Source organism: Protopterus annectens, chromosome 13.part0, assembly GCF_019279795.1.
Source record: "Protopterus annectens isolate FY-2018-M chromosome 13.part0, PAN1.0, whole genome shotgun sequence".
NCBI classification, from domain to species: Eukaryota; Metazoa; Chordata; order Ceratodontiformes; family Protopteridae; genus Protopterus; species Protopterus annectens.
Genome location: NC_056747.1, coordinates 518,726,375 through 518,748,320, shown reverse-complemented (window position 1 = coordinate 518,748,320; position 21,946 = coordinate 518,726,375). Strand labels below are relative to the sequence as shown.

General features: G+C 42.4%; 1 protein-coding gene across 6 annotated transcripts in view; it reads right to left on the bottom strand.

Moving 5' to 3' along the window:
• GTF2I (general transcription factor IIi) overlaps positions 1-21,946 on the bottom strand; it is a 1,956,122-nt gene that overhangs the window by 848,621 nt on the left and 1,085,555 nt on the right. For all 6 annotated transcript variants that reach the window (XM_044054149.1, XM_044054150.1, XM_044054148.1 and 3 more), the window contains one exon: positions 14,325-14,396. In XM_044054149.1, the coding sequence (XP_043910084.1) occupies positions 14,325-14,396 (72 nt within the window). The remainder of the gene's footprint in view (positions 1-14,324; positions 14,397-21,946) is intronic.

Here is a 21,946-nt window from a genome sequence, read left to right as displayed (position 1 = left end):
GGTTCCAGGCACAAAATCTTCTCCATTTGTCTGAGTAGGCTTTCCTGGTGATGGGCCTCCTGGCTTCCAGAATGACATCCTAACAGCCTGTGAAAGAGGGGCTGGCTGGTTGCTTAGGTGATGTGCCATGCAGCCAAATTTAAGGTTTTGAGCTGGCTGTGTAGAATCCGACTGCCTTGCTGTGTGAGTAGATGAGGAATTTGTGGTAAAATCCATGGTGGGCCCTGGGCCATGTTCCTTAGTAGTGGGTACCAGTGCTGGTGTGGCCAGTCCGGGGCAATGAGTATCATTCGAGGTCTCTCCATCCTGACTTTCAGCAGCACCTTTGTGAGAAGGGGCAATGGAGGAAAGGCATATACTGTCAGCATTTTCCAAGTGAATGAGAGTGCGTCCACTTTCCAAGCTTGATGGTGAAATGTCCTGGTGCAAAATTTTGAAAGCTGATAGTTTTGGGGTTGGCAAACAGGTCTGTCTGGTAGCCCCCATTTTTGAGTTATCATTGCAAATACTTGTGGATCCAGTTTCCACTCGTGGGGATCCATGGTGTTTCTGCTTAGGTCGTCTGCCAATGTGTTCTTTTTTCCTGGCAGGAATTGAGCTTGTAATTGAAATTGGTAAGCCAGTGCTGTGTTCCACAAGGTCATTGCTTGTCTGCATAGAGGGTAGAGTTGTGTACCCCCTTGTTTATGTACCACATTACTGTGGTGTTGTCTGTCCTTATTATAAGCTGTCCTGGATGTAAGAGGTCCTTGAAGGCTGTCAGAGCATTCTGTACAGCTAGCATTTCTTTTTGATTGATGTGCAGATTTCTTTGATCTGCAGTCCATATGCCTTGAACGCACCGTCCTGCCATGTGTGCCCCCCAGGCATAGTCCGATGCATCTGTTGTCATAGTTTGCCTGGCTGGAGGTAAGGTGAAAGGCTGACCCTTGTTGAGGTGACATGCCTGTGACCACCATAGAAACTCCTGTTGAAGGCAGGGAATGAGAGGTATCATTGTTTCCAAGCTGTGGCTGTGTTGAGTCCATACGCTTTTCAGGTACCATTGTAATTTCCTCATATGCAGTTTTGCAAATGGTATTAGTAGTATGCAAGATGCCATGAAGCCCAAGGCCTGCAGAATTTTTCTTGCAAGGAGTTGGGTCTTTGTTGCCATTATTTTGAAGTAGTGAGTTAGTTGTAGTTGTTTGTCTGGCGTCAGATAAGCCATTTGGGCCGTTGTATTCAAGCTGGCACCCAGGAATGTCATATTTTGTGAGGGCACTAGTTTTGATTTCTTTTCATTTACTGTGTATTCTAGGCAACTTAGAAGGTGTTTTACAAAATTCAGATGTTGTAAGAGAATGTCCTTGCTTTCTGCTTGGATGAGGCAGTCGTCCAAGTATGGGTATATTTGAATTCCTCTTTGTCTGCAGTATGCAATTACTGGTGCCAGGCATTTTGTGAAGACCCTGGGTGCAGTAGATAAACCAAAGGGCAGTACAGAGAATTGGTAATGGGTTGAACCTGCAACGAAATGGAGGTATCTTCTGAAATTTTGTCTGATAGGGACATGCAGGTATGCCTCCTTGAGGTCCAACGTTACTAGCCAAGCTTTCTTTCCCAACATGGGAAGAAGCTGCTGTAGTGTTAGCATCTTGAATTTGGATACTTGCAAGAAGGTGTTTAGAATTGAAAGGTCCAGAATGGGTCTCCAAGCATTGTCCTTTCTGGGGACTAGAAAGAGCCTTGAGTAAAATCCTTGGCCTTGCTCCTGTGTAGGTACCAGTTGAATGTCTCTCATGTCCATGAGAGTTGCAATTTGTTTTTGTGCCTCTGCCCATTGATTGTGGCAAGTTTGGCATTCCTTTTATCCTTGGCAAGGTGTGGAAATGGAATCTGTATCCTTGTGAGAAAATGTCTAGGACCCATTTGTCCTTTGTGACGATGCGCCAGTTGTCTATAAAAAAATGCAAATTTTCCTCCCAAGGGAGCTGCCAAGAGATTTTTGCTTGGCAGTTTGAGGTTTAAGTCATTGTGTTTGTCTTCTAGTAGTTTGGGACCTGTCTTCTCCTCCCTTCTGTGTTGCAGTGCCCCACTGGCGAGGTTTGTAAGGGATTTGTGCTTGTCCTCTGCCCCTTGGGGGTGTCTGTATTTACCCCTCTGTGGTCTGTCAGAAGCTGGAAAGGACCAATTTTTTTGCTGGCCAATTTCTACTGAAGCGTGGGGGTTGTACCTGTAAGAAATCTTTGACCGTCTGCATAGATTTTGCCTTATCCTCCATTTTCTTTAAAACCTCTTCTGCTTTAACCCCAAATAAGACATCCTGCTGTAAGGGTGCATCTAGTAACTTTGTTTTAACCTGATCAGGCAGAGTTTGTTCCTTTAACCAAGCATGCCTACATATAACAGACCCAGTAACAGCTGCTCTACAGGAAGCTTCCAAGGAATCAAATCCACATTGTAAAGTATGTTTGCCCACCTGTTCAGCTGCATGCAACAGATCCTGCATTTCTTTGAATTCAGACTGTTGAGGGTGCGTGCTCATCTTTTGTTTTATTTGAGACATTAGGAATTGCTGGTATTTCAACATGTGAAATTGACAATTTAGTGCTCTCATAGCTAGAGTAGCTGAGGTGTAAACCTTCTTCCCCCACCTATCTAGTGCTCTGGAGTCCCTTTCAGAGGGTACAGGATTTTTAGCCATAGAAGCCTTAGCCCCTTTGGGACCCTGGGAGATTGTCTCTGGGTCAGCAACAGGGCTTTTGTAAAGGAATTTGTGTGAGTCAGGCACTCTGTAATATCTATCTGGTTTGGCTGGAGCAGGAGGCAGAGAATCTGGATTTAGACTAGATTCTATGTAAACATCATCCACAATGTCTAAAACTGGAGGGATAGCAAGTGGTCTGTGCTGGGGGAGTAAAAGAAACTCTCAGAGCCTTTTCTTTGAGTCGGAGTAGTCCTGACCTTCCCAGTGGAAATGTTCCCTCATGGTATGTAAGGTTTCCCCAAAGGAATAGTCTTCAGGGGGAGAAGCTGAGGGAATGGAATCTTCAGCATCAGAATCTTCATAAGGGGAAAGGAGTAATCCTGTTCCTCAGAGGAGCCTGAGGAAATAGACACTTGATCAGAGGAGGCATAATCCTCCTCTTGTCTAGGCCTTTTGTCTGGGGGGGGTTGGGAACCCCTGATTAAAGAAATCAAATCTTCTGCCATTTTAAGCATATGGTTCTTAGGCATGGAGCCTTGAACTGGAGACTGATGTGCAGTCTTTTTTGGTTTTAGAGGAGTCTTAAGCTTAGCATAAGATTTTATGGTGAGAGTAGTCGGTTTGAAGACACCTTCTGAAACCGAAGGTGTTTCCACAGCACCGGCTTCTCCTTCTGCAATTTTCTCGGTAGGGCCTAAGAAAAAGGCTGCGTCAGCCTAGAACTCTCTGCTTGAGAATCCAAAGTGGTCCGGGGTTCCAATTCTGCGGTCGTCAGGGGCTGTGTAGGCGCCTCACTGAAAACCGGAGAACCGGCGACCAGCCCAGCCGAGGCCTCGGAGTCTGGCTTGGATCTAGGCTGCCTGTCTTTATCTTTGCGTTTTTTATGCACGCCGATAGTCGTTTGCTCCGATGGCATAGTGTAATTAAATTTTCTAACGAAGTAGTGTCATGCGAAATCAAAGCATCGTTTTATAGTTCGCTTATTGAACCTAGCACAAAACCGACAACCAGTGACGTCGTGGTCTGGGCCTAGCAAGGTATACAATAATGAAAGTCCTTATGAGGTATTTGCTTCCCATAAGAAATGCAATTGTTAACTTTTTCTGACATCGGACTGAGGCAAGAAGAGGTTCCCCAATGGGGTACTTAGCTTTGAAGACTTCGGACTGAAATTAGATTCGAAAATCTCAGGTGTCGGCTGACCGGCACTTGCGAACTGCTTCTGCTTCTGGCACCGCGCGGCAAGAAAGACTGAAGAAAATGGCGTTGGATGCCTCTTATATACCTCTGGTGCACTGATGTCAGGGAAGAAGCGACAGCAACAGACGCCGGACCAAGACTTTGGAATTCGGGCCGACTGAGGGACCGCCTGACGGCAGGATAACCCAAGTGTGATGACTGCAGCAGGGTAACATGATGAACATCTAGGCTTATTGCCTATTTATATAGAGAATCAACTTAAGAAACCGCTAGAGAAAGCGACAGCAGTTTTAAAAGATATAGAACATTTCTTAAGTACGTTGGGTGATTTTACGAGAGCATATGGTGTATTTTCAGATGACACCATACTAGCGACCATGGATATTCAAACACTTTTTACTATTATACCCAATGATATGGGGATCTTATCTCTTAAAAGGTTTTTATGAGCTCATACGGAGTACTCTTATGAGCACATTGAATGTTTGGGCACACTGATGGATATGGTTTTATGTAATAATGTTTTCTTTTTAATGATCATATGTATAAGCAAAAAATAGGTGTAGTGATGGGGAGCCCATGCACTAAGAGTTAAGCCAACCTTATGCTGGTGGACTGGGAACTCAATGTGGTCCTATCTAATCATGAATACTCAGCACATCTTTTGTATTATAAGAGATTTGTAGATGACATTTTTATTTTATGGCAGGGCACAGAATGGGATCTTTTGAACTTTGTGCTATACTTAGAATCCAGTAGTGTGTTTTAGGTTTGTGTTGGATCTTTCACGAACATCTATAGAGCTTTTAGATACTAAGATAACATTGGCGAATGGAGCCATTTGTAGCTCTTTATTTAGGAAATCATGTAGAAAAAATGCGCTTCTACATCATAGAAGCATGCATCCTAGACATATTTTTAATAATACTGCTAAAGGTCAATGTTTGAAAATGGCAAGATTGCATACAGAAAAAAAAGAATACAAGAAAGCTGTACTTAAGTTGGAAGGGGATTTACTCAATAGAGGTTACAAAAAAGTAGCCCTGGATAAAACTTTGAATGAAGTTAATATGATGCACACTGATAAAGGTAAACCATATTTTAATCGATCATACACATCTACAGTGACTTATAGGACTGATCATCTGAATAAGTCTTAGGTTTCCATTGACTTATGGTAACAATATCCATCAAATATGTGATGTAGTGAATAAATACTGGCCAATTTTGCTTACTGATTAAAGGATTAAGGGCACTGTAGGCAATAAGCCTAGTTTTACATTTAAAAATAAGTTATCTCTGAAAAGGCAGTTATGTTATAAATCTACTAATATACCCACTGTTGCTTCTGCTCATGTTGGCACTTTTTCATGTAGACTTTGTAAAGCATGTAGCTTTATTTCTAATGAGATTAAGTATAAGCATCCTACTTTAGACTATCTTTTTAAGCCAAGATTTTATGCAGACTGTAACTGTAAGGGTCTGATTTACTTAGCTAAGTGCAAAGATTGCACTTCGTTTTACATAGAGAAGACTGTGAGGAATCCTTTATGTTCTGAATAAAAGACTTATGTTAACAGCTTTGGTAGACGCTTGGTTCATATATTTTTGTGCAAAATAAAAACACAGGGTAATGAATTAAAAATGAGACACTGGCACTTTCCCACGTATCTGTTGAAAAGAGAGGAATTTAAGGAATGGGTAGCAGAAATTATTCAGGAACTATTAGAGAAGATAGAAATTTCTTCTGAAAATATAGCAAGGGAGTGGGATAAAATGTTAATGGAGTTTAAAAATAGGATGTTAAAAGAAAGGGAGATGTGGTTAAGCAATCAAAATTATTTAGTAGGACTGACAAATGTTAAAGTATTGCAAAACAGGGAATCTCACAGAACAAGAGGAGGACCAAATGCAGAATGCTAAACAGAAAATAAGGGATTACTTCAATAATATGCATGAGTTTAGAAAGACTGCTATTTAGCAACTGTTTTTGATAACCCTAGAGCGCAAAAACTTTTAGCACGACAACTCAGGCAACAGAAAGTAGAAAGTGCCATCACCAAGCTTAGGTTGCCTATAACATAGGAAGATAAGTGATCGTGTAGAAGTATTCAAAACATTTTGGAAATTCTATGAAAGTCTGTATAAAGCAGAGAAATATGGAAATCAAGAAAAGGTGCAAATGTAAATGTTTCTAGAAGAATTAAACATGCCAAAGTTTGAGGCAGAGGAGGCTCAATAACTAACAGGATAGGAGGAGATAAGATAAAATGGTGATGTATGACCAATCTACAGGAAAGTCCACAGGAATAAATGGTATTTTTATGGAAGTCTGAAAGTTAGGAGGGAAAAAACGGATAAAGATCTGGAAAGTTTTGTTTAACGGTATTTTAATTTTAAGAGGAGGAGAAGTACCACCAAAGAAATCAGTCGTAGCTGTAATAACTAAAGAGGGTAAAGATCCATCAGATCCAGCTTCATACAGGCCCATTTCAATACTAAACCATGATTATAAAGTGTTTATGTCTATAAAGTACAGTTTTGTACCTACCATAAAAGTAGATGTTCGAGTGTATATACTGCTGCAGTCATCACACTTGGGTTATCCTGCCGTCAGGCGGTCCTGCAGTCGGCCGAATCCCAAAGTCTTGGTCCGGCGTCTGTTGTCGTCGCTTCTTCCCTGACGTCAGTGCGACAGGGGGATAAAAGAGGCAGCCGATGCCATTTTCTTCAGTTTTTCTTGCCCCAGATGTCAGGTGCCCCCAACTAAGAAGGCAATACAAATAACTATGCAAAAATACCTTAGTAGATAAACAACAGTATTAGCTGTTAGCAAATACACCATATAGGCATACATCCAACAGATTGATGTACATGGAGTTATAACTAACACCCTGGTATGTAGAGGGGATGGTGGGAGGGTAACCTGGACTGCAGCAGTATATACACCCGAACATCTACATTTACGGTAGGTACAAAACTGTACTATGCTCATCGTGTTATACTGCTGCAGTCATCACACTTGGGTTGAATCCCAAAGCTATGGATGGGTGGCTGGTACTAAACTGGATTAGGTGAAGCTAGGATGCCCTGCAGAACTGCAGTGGCAAAACCAGCTCTGGTTTTTGAGTATAATGGAAGGTGGTAGTGCTTGGTAAAGGTGTGCACTGAACTCCAAGTAGCTGCCTCCAGAATGTCCTTGGTTGGAACCCCCCTGAGAAAGGCTGCTGAGGTTGCTGTAGCCCTGGTAGAATGGGACCTACTATTAACAGGCACTGCTTTCCCATGGTGCGAGTAGCAAAAGCAGATACAATGTGCTATCCATTTGGAGATGGTCTGTTTGGAAATAGCCTTTCCTTGTGAACCTGCAGCATAGGATACAAAGAGTTAGTCAGTTTTTCTGAAGGTCTTTGTCTTATCCAAATAGTAACGTAGCTGTCTGTGAATGTCCAAAGAGTGAAGGAGTCTTTCTCCTTTATTCTGGGGGTTTGGATAAAAGGTGGGTAAATGAATGGTCTGATTCAAAGCCACACTGGATACTACCTTTGGCATAAAGGTAGGGTTAGTTCATAAAGAGACTCTGTCCTGATGGAAAATGATGAAAAGTTCCACTGCCATAAGTGCCTGTAGTTCTGAGACCCTGCGTGCTGAGGTGATAGCCAGCAACAGAGCTGTTTTCCATGACAAGTATTGTAGTTCTGCTGAGAAGGCTGGTTCAAAAGGAGGCAGTGTTAATTTTTCTAAAACGAAGTTGAGGTCCCAAGCTGGCGTTGGGGGTTTTCTGGGGGGTCTTATATTCTTAGCCCCTCTGAGAAACTGCTTTAGTAAAGGGTGTAAGAATATGGGAGGATCCGTATTATACTGAGCTGAAATGGCTGAAGCATGGATCTTCATGGATGAGAAAGAAAGGTCTTTGTGTAGCATCTCAGTTAAGTATTGCAGTATTTGAGGAATGTTTGGTATCCAAGGATTTTGGCCTTTAGCCTGGTTCCATGCACAAAATCTTTTCCATTTGTCTGAGTAAGTTTTTCTGGTGCTGGGCCTCCTGGCCTCCAAAATGACATTCAGGACGTCCTTTGAGAGAAGTGTTGATTGATAATTCAAGGTATTCTACATGCAGCTAAATTTAAAGTCCTTAGCTGACTGTGACGTATCTGAGAGTTTTGCTGAGTCAACAGAAGTGGGAATTGAGGTAAGATCCATGGAGGGCTGTGAGTCAAGGTCCTTAGTAATGGGTACCAGTGCTGACGTGGCCAGTCCGGAGCAATGAGGATCATTTGAAGTCTCTCTGATCTGACTTTCAGTAATACCTTGGTCAAGAGAGGTAGTGGTGGGAAGGCATAGACTGTCAATGCTGTCCAACTGAATGATAGGGCGTCCACTTTCCAGGCTAGGGAATGATAAGTCCTTGTGAAAAATTTCTGTAGTTGGCAATTGTTGGGGGAGGCAAACAGATCTATGTCTGGGCGTCCCCACCTTTGAGTTATCATTGAAAATACTTGTGGGTATAGTCTCCACTCGTGAGGATCTGCCAAATTTCTGCTTAATTCGTCTGCCAATGTTTTCCTTTCCTGGCAGGAATTGTGCTTGTAGTTGTACTTGGAAAGTCAATGCTGTGTTCCACAAGGTCATTGCCTGTCTGCATAAAGGGTAGGAGTGTGTTCCTCCCAGTTTGTTTATGTACCACATAACTGTGGTGTTGTCTGTCCTTATTAGTAGTTGTCCTGGATGCAAGAGGTCCTTGAAGGCTGTCAGTGCATTTTGCACAGCTAGCATCTCCTTTTGGTTGATGTGTAGATGCATTTGTTTTGCGGACCATTTGCCCTGTATGCACTGTCCTGCCATGTGTGCTCCCCAGGTGTAGTCTGAATAATCTGTTGTCATAGTTTGGTTTGCTGGAGGTAAGACAAAAGGAAGACCCTTGTTTATTTGACATGCTTGAGCCCACCATAGGAACTCTTTTTGAAGTCAGGGAATGAGAGGTATACTTGTTTCGAGGCTGTGCCTGTGTTGAGTTCATACACCTTTCAGGTACCATTGTAATTTCCTCATATGCAGCTTTGCATGTGGAATTAGTTGAATGCAGGATGCCATGAACCCCAATGCCTGCAGGATTTTCCTTGCAGTGAGCTGGGTAAAAGTTGCCATCTTTTTGAAGTATTGAGTCAGTTGTTTTTGTTTGTCTGGCGTGAGATAAGCCATCTGGGCCGTTGTATCTAAGCTGGCACCCAGGAATATTATGTCTTGTGAGGGTATTAGCTTTGACTTCTTTTTGTTTAATGTGTACCCTAGGCAACTTAGCAGCTTTGTTACAAATGCCAGGTGCTGTAATAGAATGGCCTTGCTGTCCGCTTGGATCAGGCAGTCGTCGATATGGATAAATTTGTATGCCTCATTGTCTGCAGTATGCAATTACTGATGCCAGGCATTTCGTAAATACTCTGGACGCAGTAGATAAGCCAAAGGGCAATGCAGAGAATTGATAATGCGTTGTACCTGCAAAAATCTGAGGTATCTTCTGCAATCTTGTCTGATAGGGACATGCAGGTATGCCTCTTTGAGGTCCAACGTTCCCAGCCAAGACTCCTTGCCCAGCATGGGAAGAAGCTGCTGTAGTGTGAGCATTTTGAATTTGGGTACCTCCAGGTAAGTGTTTAGAATTGAGAGGTCTAAAATGGGACTCCAGGCTTTGTTCTTTCTTGGTACTAGAAATAGTCTTGAGTTAAAACCTTGACCTTGCTCCTTTGTAGGTACCTTTTGAATTGCTTTCATATCCATGAGAGCTGAAATTTGCGTTTGTGCCTCTGCCCATTGGTTTGGAGGCAGATTTGGCATGCCTCTCATCCGTGGTAAAGTGTGAAAATGAAATCTGTAGCCTCGGGTAATAATATCCAGAACCCATTTGTCCTTTGTTATGATGCGCCAATTTTGTGGAAATAGAGCCAGTTTTCCTCCCAAAGGTGCTGCCAGGGCAATTTTGCTTGGCAGGCGAAGAGGGAAGTCATTGTGTTTGTTTCCTGAAGGGTTGAGATCTTTCGTCTCCACCTCTGAGTTGTTGTATGCCACTGTCTAGGCCTGAAAGAACCCTGTGGCTGGCCTCTGCCCCTTGGGCGTCTGTACCTACCCCTTTGGGGTCTGTCTGATGCAGGAAAGGACCAGTTTTTTGATGGCCAGTTTCTGCTGAAACGAGGAGGTTGTATCTGTAAAAAATCTTTAACTGTCGGCATAGATTTTGCCTTTTCTTCTATTTTCTTTAAAACTTCCTCTGCTTTGACACCAAATAACACATCTTTCTGCAATGGAGCATCCAATAACTTTGCTTTGACATGTTCTTTTAGCCAAGCATGTCTACGTATTACAGATCCTGTGACAGCTGCTCTACATGAGGCTTCCAATGAATCAAAACCACACACACTGTAAGGTATGCTTTCCCACCTGTTCTGCTGCATGCAGCAAATCCTGCATCTCTTTGAAATCTGGTTGATCTGTCTGAGGGATCATTTTCTGCTTTAACTGTGTAATCAAGTACTGCTGGTATTTTAGCATGTGGAATTGGCAGTTTAAGGCCCTCATGGCCAAAGTGGCAGACGTATACACTTTCTTCCCCCATCTTTCTAATGCTCTGGAATCTCTTTCAGAAGGTAGTGGATTCTTAGCAGTAGAGGCCTTAACCCCTATGGGACCCTGGGAAATGGTTTTGGGGTCTGCAACAAGGCTTTTATATAGAAACTTATGAGAATCAGGAACTCGGTAGTATCAGTCTGGTTTAGCTGGTGCAGGAGGTAAGGAATCTGGGTTTAGACTAGATTTGGTGTAAACATCATCCAAAATGTCTAAAACTGGAGGAATTGCAAGGGGTCTATGCTGTGGGAGAAGAAGAAACTCACTGAGTCTTTTCTTAGAATCAGAGTAATCTTGGCCTTCCCAGTGGAAGTGTTCCCTCATGGTGTGTAAAGTTTCCCCAAAAGAGTAGTCTTCAGGGGGGGAGACAGAGGGAATGGACTCTTCAGCATCTGAGTCTTCATAAGGAGGGAAGGAATAATCCTGGTCCTCAGAGTTAGCTGAGGAAATGGATGCTTGGTCAGAGGAAGGATAATCTTCCTCCAGTCTAAGCCTTTTGTCAGGAGGGGGTTGTGAACCCCTGATAAGGGTAATTAAATCCTCAGCCATCTAAAGCATCTGTTTTTTAGGCATAGGGGCATGTGGGGGGGACTGTGGACCCGGTTTCCTAACTTTTAAGGGGGCTTTAAGTTTAGCATAAGACTTAATAGAGATAGTTGTCGGTTTGAAGACACCTTCAGAAACCGAAGGCCTGTCCAAAATCTCCGGATCACCGTCAGGGTTGGCGTCTGAGGGGTGAGATGGAACCAGCTCCTGAGGCCCAGCTGATTCGGTCTGGGAGGCCGTCAGAATTTCTAAATCTGCGGTAGTCAGGGGCTGCGTAGGCGCCTCGCTGAAAACCGGAGAACCAGCGGCAAGCCTTGCTGAGGCTTCGGTATCTGGTCTTGGCCTTGGTTGCCTGTCCTTATCCTTGCATTTTTTAATCATTGCTGAGGTCGGTTGCTCCGACGACATGCTATAATTAAATTTTCTGCCAAAATAATGTCGGGCGAAATCTGCCCGACGCTTGATTGTACGTTTGTTGAACCTAGCACAAAACCGACAACCAGAGACGTCATGGTCTGGGCCTAGGCAAGGAATACAATAAGAATGAAAATCCTTATGAGGTATTTGCTTCCCACAAGAAATGCAATTATTAACTTTGTCTGACATCGGTCTGAGGCAAGAAAAGTTTCCCCAACGGGATACTTAGCTTTAGAGAAGACTTTGGGCTGAAATTCGATTAGAAAATCACAGGAGCTAGCTGACCGGCACTTGCGAACTGCTTCTGCTTCGGGCACCGCGCGGCAAGAAAGACTGAAGAAAATGGCGTCGGCTGCCTCTTTTATCCCCCTGTCGCACTGACATCAGGGAAAAAGCGACGACAACCGACGCCAGACCAATACTTTGGGATTCGGCCGACTGCGGGACCGCCTGACGGCAGGATAACCCAAGTGTGATGACTGCAGCAGTATAACACGATGAACATTGGCTAAAAGAATGGCAAAGGTGATGCCAACATTGATAGTATAGAAGAATTTGGTTTTGTGGAGGGGAGGCAAGCATTTGACAACATTAACAGAATACTGATGATCATGAGAGAAGCATAATGGTAAGCAACTACCACTGCTTTTGGTAGGTCTTGATGCAGAGAAGGCATTTAACAGTAAGCTGGGACTTTATGAGCAGAACAATGGAAGCATTTGCATTCCCTGATAAAATTATATGGTTGATTAGGAAGACATATGACAGCTCGGAGGCAAAAATCCAAATGGAACGGTTCCTTTCTGATAAATTGTATCTGAACACAGAAACCAGGCAGGGGTCTCCTCTTTTCCCTTTATTATTTGTGTTATATTTAAACCACTGGCAAAGAAAATAAGGGACTCAAATTCAAGGATGTAATTGGTATGGTGTTAAAAAAAATGGCTTTATTTGGAGATGGTATTATTTTGTACCTGATGGAACCAGAAAAGGACATCTCAGTGTTATGGAACATTCTCAGACAGTTCAGAGTTGTTTTCGGGATATACAATTAATGAAAATAAAACAAAGTCTACAGCACTAAACTATGCACCTGCACATGAATCTGTCCAGGAATACCAGTATATAGATGGACAAGATAAAATGAAGTATTTAGGAGTATGGATTAAAAATGATTCAGTTATTGCAGCAAAGGATATGTGGGATGACACTAAACTACAGAAAATACAAAAACTGGGAAACTGGAATCTCTTGCCTATGGATATGAACAGCAAGATACAAGCAGTAAAAATGTTTTTAGTCCTTTACAGGTCAGGCATATTTTGATCAACTAGAGAAGAGGTTTTCGAAAGTACTTAAAGAGTTGAAGGATATTATACTGGAGGGCAAGAGTCAAGTGGTATATGGTGATCCTCCCAACAAAAGAAAGAGGCTTATGATTATCTGATTTGAGGCAATAAGACTCATACACAACACAAGAAGAAATTCAGAGTGAAAAGGGATGACTGTGCATCGCGGGGGTTGTAATTCATAAAATAAGGAAAGAATGGGTTTTTGGCTGCAGATCTTTTAGGAGAACAATCATATAGGATATTATATTTATAATGTAATAAAAAGTATACTAAGAACTAAGCCAACACGTCATGAAGAAAGGATATTCTGCTAATAGGGATAACTGTAATTAGAAGTACAGAGAATAGACTTGAGGGGGCTGGAATTTACTGGAGGAAGCTGGCAATGACCCAAGGTATTGGGAAAGCTAATCAGAGAAGGAAAGGAAACAGAATGGCAACAGGCCAAGAAGACATTTGGATTGCAGACTGCCTTCCCTTATCAAAGTACAGACAAAAACAAAGGGACAGGGGAATCCTAAATGAAAGACCTACACTAGTGGAGTTTGTAATTAAATCTAGAACAGGAGCTACTGTTAACAAGAGATAATTAAAAGAACATATAAATTATTGCACAACAATTTTAGGAATCAAAAGAGATCAGAAAAGATTGGGAAGAGAGATGAGAACTTCAATTCACAAAGAAACAGAGGACATATGTATGGCTCACAAACATGCAACGAAGTCTAGAAGGATTTAGGATTTTGGACTGGAGGTGTTTGCACAGATACTTTTATACCCCCAGCAGACAGCACAGAATTTTTCCTCAGGTAGAGGGCAAATGTTGGAGGTGTAATGGGAAAGAAAAAGGTAACTGGGAATATATGTTTTGGGAGGGTAATGAATTGACAGACTTTAAAAATTCTGAGCAAGCAAACAAGTGTAACTAAGGAAATTATTTTTGAGCTGAGCTACAGGATCAGAAATGCCTACACATAAGCAAGGTCTTATTAAGCTAAATGTGGGTGGCTGCCAAAAAAAAAGAAATTTTGAGAAAATGTACATCAAAATCTAAAACAACTACACTTGAAATAGTGAATATTGTAAGAGATAAACCAGCATAATAGTGATAGGAGGGGATGAAAAGGTCAGAGACAGTAACACATTAAAAGTTTAGCCTTCAAGAGATTCCTTCCCAATGTACTATGTTCCAGCTGGCTTCAGACCAAAAGTGCCACATTAAGAAGACTTCTGGCTGCAAATTAAAAACTAAAACTGAATGGTGAACATTTCTTTCCAGAAGACAATGTACAGAATATGTAACCATTATTTATTTGCTAGATGAACTCGCATGTAGGTGCCAAGTTTTCAGTCGTAATGGTATCAAAATGTTGAATCACATTACATTTTCAAAACAGCAACACAACAAAACTAGGCAGTAAGATAACCCTGATCAAAGTGGCTGTAAAAGGGAATAGCCAATCCAAGAAGCAGCAAAACTGAAACAGCATTACACTGACCATATTTTTTACTGAAGAGTTCATCTACCATCTTCCTCAGTTTGGTTATCCTTGCGTACCATTCCTCCTTTACTGTGAAGAACACAAAAAAAGAATAAAACATAAATCAATAAACATCTGATGCAGTTCTAGATCACGGACTCAATACCCTATGCACCTGAAGTAATTTCAGTTTTGGCTACAGTTTGATTATACAGTGCATCACCTCAAAACACAACTACTTGTATAGACAAAGAAAAATGAAACGTGACTTGTGTAAAGAAAACAAACCTTTCTATTACACATGTAACACTACAAACTACAATTGCGGGAGATATTCCTCTTTACTGTAGATTGTCATGGAAATGTCACTGCAGCAGTAAATCATATCATCGGTTTACTCACCAGCTTAGCTGTGTTGGCCTGGTCCTTTTTTTCTGTTGCTGTCCTGTCTCCCTGCGAAGGTTAAATCTGCTCTTGCAGCAACAGAGGTGTGACTGATTGCACAAGGATCCCATATACAACTGGCATGCATCTTTCTCAATTCTTCAAACACTATAAAAGCTCTGCAGAGACTGTATATTTGTGGTAGCAGTATTTGTGCATCTGCAGGTGATGACTGAATGGGTACACACAAATTTACACTAGGATTGCCATCTGTAGCCCTGCTCAAATTGGGAAGTAAGCACAATTAAGTGCTTGAAAAGGCAGGCATACATTTTTACTGTATCCACTTAAAGATGTACACAGCTACATATTTTATGGCCCTCATGATCACTTGTCTAGTATTATTCCTATGTTACAGTAAAATAACAATAAGTCAAATGCATAAACCATTACCAAGCAAACTTGTAAAACATGTAACTGTGTACATATTCATAAACCAAAAGGAAGAGAAGCTCACGTGGTGTAAAACCAGGGAAAATGCATCCAAGAATCAGCCATACAATATATTCATCTGCAGTTGTCCAAAATAGTTAAAACTAGAGTTTTAACATAAAAATACCTATAAGTTAAGATACACATCCAACAAATGACAAATGGTAACTGGTTAACTTTAATTTAAGTTATGGTTAAATCTTTATATGAGATATGGCATCCTCATAAGCTTTTCCCCTTTCTCCAAGGCAAAAATAAAGAACAATATTGCTTTTGAAATATGAAAGGAAACTCCTCAACAGGGTATGTATCTGCCCAATTTCACTAAGATAGCAAACAGATGAACCACTGAAGATGCGGTGAAAACTGATGGCTTTAATGGCAAGAGAGTTATCAATTTTGGCACCTATACATCTGCCTTTAGACCAGCAGTCCCTCAAGCCTCCTTGGACATGCAAGTATATGGAAAGCAACTAGAGGTTTTGGACACTTGCCAGACATCTGATCCTTGGCATGATACATCCTATACAACTCAGGCTACTGCAACAGTGATACAATGTTGAACATCAACTTATTTGCTGGGTTTGTCTGTGGTTTTCCATATCTGAAGAATTTAACAGGACTGTTACACCAGAAACTTGTTTTTCTTTAGTAGACAGCTTGAGGACAACTTCATGAGTCTCTCTCTGCAGGTCTTGACTATCGGAGATTCTGGTCTCAAGCAACATGACCTGTTAACACATGAGGCTGTTCTTCGGCCAGGAACGTCTAAGTATTTGCATTTTACAGATGTTAGCAATTTCTTTTCAATACATCTTATCTTCCTCCCCCATTAACTACACATGATTTTAATTCAGACTTTTTACCATCTTCTGGTCATAGACTCACAGGTTCATAGAAGCTTACTAGGCTAATAAGCTGTAAGCCAGGCACAAGTCACCCCTTAGCAATCTGTAGAAGACAGAAGACAGTGACAGGGCTTTCAGTTTTTCTATGTAAGACTTGGTTTGTGTACCCTGTAATTTTTAAGTGAGAAACTGTTGTGGTCCCTTCAATTGTTGCAGGTGTCTGGTAAGGTACAAGCAAAATGGAGCACTGTACTCAATTGTTGATCTGATGAGGGCTGAATATAATGGAATTATAATATCCTTACATCTAGATGCGATGCCTTTACTTAAGGTGTGCCACAAAGAAGAATTTCCTTACTACTGTAGGTACGTGGTGGTCAAAGTTCAGATTGCTATCAACCTGAGTGCCCAGATCATGTACCACTGGGTCTACACTTAGGGTGGGGTGCTGACTATGATGTAATAAGCAGGGATGTCAGCGTTCCCAAAGGGAATAATAATGCATTTTTTTGCATTTAGCTTTAAACCGTGGCTTTGGTATCAATCATTTGTCTGCATCAACCCTGTCTGCAGTATACGAACATCGCTGGGGGACGCAATTTGCAATCGACAGTGAACTTGGTCAGCCACAGGCCATCCAAGTTTGCCTGGACTTCTGAGAAACAAATTCCAAACAGTAAGTGGTTCAGCACAAAACCCTGTGGTGCACCACTGGTGACTGGTCTTTTGCTAGAGGTGAAGTCACCCACTTTGACAGTATGTGTCCTGTCGGTGAGCCAGCTGGCTACCCATCTGCTAATGCAGGGGTTAATTCTCACTTGGGAGAGTTTCTTTATGATACCCCAGTGGGGGACTGTGTCAAATGCCTTGGCTAGATCAAGACAGCTGGTACACACAGTCTTTCCCTCATCCATGGCCTTGGTGACTTTTTCAAAGTCGTCAACCATATTTAACAGACATGATCTAATTTTAATGAATCAAAGTGGGTTGGGTCCAGAGTTTGCAGATTACCTATTTCCTTGTTAATAAGGTCCACAATGATTCTTTCCATGGCCTTGCAGATGAGGCTAGTCAACCTTACAGACCTATAATTCCCAGGGTGGGTTGATGGTCCCCCCTTTGTGCAGAGGGATTACTGTTGCTGTCCTCCATTCCACTGGAACATAGCCAGTTCGCAGGCTGTGGTTAAGTAGGGATCCAAGCAGGTCTGCTAGGTCATGTTTTAAGCTATTTAAAAGGCAACCTGGGATGTTGTCTGGTCCCACTGATGCCATGTTTTTGGCCTTGGAGAGCATAGAGATGACCTGCTCTCTTGAGAAAAGCTGAGGAATGGTGGCAAATATATTCTGGGGGAAGATTGGAGGGGGCAGAGGGGTGAAGTTTGCTCCAAATCTCTCTACTAGCAGGTTGGATATTACCTACAGCTGAGTATTGGTGGTGCCATCCACAACCAGTTCAGTGCATAGCTAGGTATTCCCTTTTAGATTTCAGACGTAGTCAAACAATACCTTGGGATTATCCTTAGCTAGGGATGCTATTTTTGCTTCATAATCAGCTTTGGAGGACTTGACAAGATCTCCAAATTATTTGTTTAAGCTAGAGAGGGATTTCTTCCTCTGTTGAGCCAATTCCCTCTTGTTCTTGGACACTAGTTTCTCTTGTTGTATAGCCTGTTTATACTTGGGGTCCACCATGGTGGCTTGTTTTTTTCGGCATGACTTGGTTTTAATCCAGTCAGTTACAGCCAGTTCTATATAAAGTACAGTTGTGTACCTACCATAAATGTAGATGTTAGAGTGTATTCACTGTTGCAGTCAATACACTTGGGTTATCCTGCTGGCAGGCGACCCGCAGTCAGCCCGAGTTCCAAAGACTTGGTCTGGCGTCAGTTGCTGTCGCATCTTCCCTGACGTCAGTGCGCCAGGGGTATAAAAGTTGCAACAGACACCATTTTCTTCAGTTTTTCTTGCCCCAGATGTCAGGTACCCCCAGATAGGAAGGCTGGAAAGATAAAGATATGCCAAAATACATGCATATATTACTATAAACATTTCCTTCATCTACAAGCAAATACACCACATAGGTTGTATAGAGTTGAAAGTATAGAAAAGTCCCAACAATGAAAAGGGGGATGGTGGGTGGGTAACCTGGACTGCAACAGTGAATACACTCGAACATCTACATTTATGGTAGGTACACAACTGTACTATGTTCGTGTTTCACTGTTGCAGTCACTACACTTGGGTAGAATCCCAAAGCTGAGGTTGGGCGGCTGGGTCTAAATTGGATTTGGAGAGGCTACCAGGCCCTGCAGAACTGCAGTGGCAAAGCCTGCTCTGGATTTAGTAGAGAGGTAAGTGGTAGTGCTTGGTGAAAGTGTGCACTGAGCTCCAGGCTGCAGCTTCTAAAATGTCTTTGGTTGGTACTCCTCTGAGAAAAGCTGCTGAAGTGGCTGCTGCTCTGGTAGAGTGAGGCCTAATGCCCTTAGGCACTGATTTGCCATGCTGTGCATAACAGAAGCGGATGCAGTGGCCTATCCATTTGAAATTGTCTGTTTGGTAATAGGCTTTCTTTGTGATCCTGCAGCGTAGGCTACAAACAGTTGCTCTGTTTTTCTGAAAGCTTTTGTTTTGTCCAGGTAAAATCATAGCTGTTTGTTCTCCCCTTTATTCTGGGGATTTGGGTAGAAAGTAGGCAAATTAATGGTTTGGTTCAAGGCCACATTGGATACCACCTTTGGCATGAATGTTGGGTTTGTCCTAAGTGAGACCCTGTCCTGATGAAAAATGATGAAAGGTTCCACAGCCATTAATGCCCGTAGCTCTCAGACTCTTCTTGCTGAAGTTATTGCTAAAAGCAAAGCAGTTTTCCATGATAAGAATTTTAGATCAGCTGGTTCAAAAGGAGGCAGTGTGAGTTTTTCTAAAACAAAACTGAGATCCCAAGTCGGTACTGGTGCTCTCCTTGGGGGTCTTATATTTTTTGCCCCTCTGAGGTACTGTCGTAGTAGAGGATGTGAAAAAATAGGAGATTCCGTATTGTAATGAGCTGAAATGGCAGAGGCATGGATTTTAATTGATGAGAAAGATAGGCCTTTGTCCAGCATCTCAGTTAGGTATTGTAAAATCTGAAGTATATTAGGGACAAGTGGTTCGAGCCCTAGTGCCTGGTTCCAAGCACAAAACCTCTTCCATTTTTCTGCATAAGATTTCCTAGTGCTGGGCCTCCTGGCTTCTAAAACAACATCCATAACAGCTTTAGAGAGAGGTGCAGTCTGAGTGGCTACATTATCTGCCATGCTGCCAGATTTAAGGTTGTGAGTTGGCTGTGCAGAATCTGATTGTTTTGTTGTGACAGAAGATAAGGAATTTGGGGTAGAGGCCAAGCTGGGTCTGGAGACAAGCTCTTTAGGATTGGGTACCAGTGCTGGCGTGGCCAGTCTGGGGCAATCAGGATCATTTTTGGCCTTTCTTGTCTGACTTTTAGGAGTACCTTGGTAAGGAGAGGCATCAGAGGGAAGGCATAGGCTGTCAGGCCTTACCAGCTGAATGACAGAGCATCCACTTTCCATGCTTGAGAGGGATAAGTTCTTGTGCAGAATTTCTGTATTTGGTAATTGTGAGGGGAGGCAAATAGATCTATGTCTGGTCGTCCCCATTTCCTCGTCATCATACTAAACACCTGTGGATTTAGTTTCCATTCGTGAGGATCCATGAGATTTCTGCTTATTTTGTCTGCCAGTGTATTTTTTGTGCCTGCAGATGTACTTGATAAGTCAGTGTTGTGTTCCACAAAGTCATGGCTTGCCTGCATAGGGGGTAGGAATATGTGCCTCCTTGCTTATGTACCACATAACTGTGGTATTGTCCGTCTTTATTAATAGTTGTCCTGGATGTAGTAGGTCCTTGAAAGCTGTCAGGGCATTCTGTACAGCTAGCATCTCTTTTTGATTGATGTGAAGATGCATTTGTCCCTTGAGCCACGTGCCCTGAATACATTTTCCTGCCATATGTGCCCCCCAAGGCATAATCTGATGCATCCGTTGTTACTGTTTGCCTGGCTGTGGGTAAGGTGAAAGGCTGTCCCTTGTTGTGGTGACAGGCCTGGGACCACCATCAAAACTCCTGTTGTAGGCAGGGAATTAAAGTTATGATTGTCTCCAGGCAGTGACAATGCTGAGTCCAAACACTTTTTAGATACCATTGTAGTTTCCTCATATGCAGTTTTGCATATGGAATTAGTAGAATGCAGGATGCCATGAAGCCCAGGGCCTGCAGAATTTTTCTTGCAGGGAGCTGGGTTTTTGTTGCCATCATTTGAAAGTAATGAGTCAGTTGCCTTTGTTTGTCTGGCGTGAGATAAGCCATCTGGGTAGTTGTATTCAAGCTTGCACTCATTATTATAATATTATCTCTTGAGAGGGCACTAGTTTTGATTTCTTTTTGTTTACTGTGCACCATTGGCAAATTAGCAATCTTTTTACAAACGCCAGATGCTTTAGAAGAATGCCCTTGCTCTCTGCTTGAATAAGGCAGTCGTCCAGGTAGGGATATATTTGAATTCCTTTTTGTCTGCAAAATGCAATTACTGGTGCCAGGCATTTTGTGAAGACCCTGGGCGCAGTAGATAAGCCAAAGGGCAGTGCAGAGAATTGGTAATGCATTGAGCCTGCTATGAATCTGAGGTATCTTCTGCAAGATTGTCTGATTGGGACATGCAGGTATGCCTCCTTGAGGTCCAAAGTAACTAGCCAAGCCTTCTTGCCCAGCATGGGCAGAAGTTGATGCAGTGCTAACATTTTGAATTTTGGAACATCCAGGAAAGTGTTTAGGATTAACAGGTCCAGTATTGGTCTCCAGGCTTTGTCCTTTCTGGGTACTAAGAAAAGTCTTGAGTAAAATCCTTGTCCCTGTTCTTGCTGTGGAACTTTTTTGAATAGCTCCCATGTGCAAAAGAGCAGCAATCTGTTTTTGTGCCTCTGCCCATTGGTTTTGTGGCAGGTCTGGCATAAATTTTGGTTTTGGAAGCGTGTGGAAGTGGAACCTGTAGCCCTGAGAAACAATATTCAGCACCCATTGGTCCTGGGTGATCATGTGCCAATTTTTTGAGAAAAGTGCTAGCTTCCCACCTAGGGGTGCTGTCAAAAGGTAAGTGCTTGGCATTTGCAGGGGGAAGTCATTGAGACGGTTTCCTATAAGGTTGTGATTTGTCTTCCCTTCCCTTGGTGGCTGAAGCACCCCATTGTTTAGGTCGGTAGGAGCCTTGGGGCTGAGATCTGCCTCTTGGGCGTCTGTATCTGCCTCTTTGTGGCATGTCTAACACTGGAAAGGGCCAATTTTTTGAAGGCCAGTTTCTGCTAAATCTAGGTGGTTGTACCTGTAAGAAATCTTTCACTGTCTGCATTGACTTTGCTTTATCCTCCATTTTCTTTAACACCTCTTCTGCCTTAACACCAAACAAAGTATCATGCTGTAATGGAGCATCCAATAATTTCACTTTAACATGGTCAGGTAAGCTTTGTTCTTTCAACCAAGCATACCTACGAATAACAGAGCCTGTAACTGCGGCTCTACAAGAAGCCTCTAATGAATCAAAACCACATTGCAGAGTATGCTTTCCCACTTGTTCAACTGCATGCAATAAATCCTGCATTTCCTTACTGGCAGGACCTTCTGTATTTGAAACCATTTTCTGTTTTAACAATGACATGGGGTACTGTTGGTATTTAAGCATGTGAAACTGCTGGTTAAAGCTCTTACAGTTAAAGTAGCAGAAGTGTAAACTTTTTCCCCCATCTGTCCAGAGCTCTTGAATCCCTATCCGAGGGGACTGGATTTTTAGCAGTGGAAGCCTTAACCCCTTTGGGACCCTGAGGAATTGTTTCTGGGTCTGCAGCAGGGTTTTTATAAAGAAATT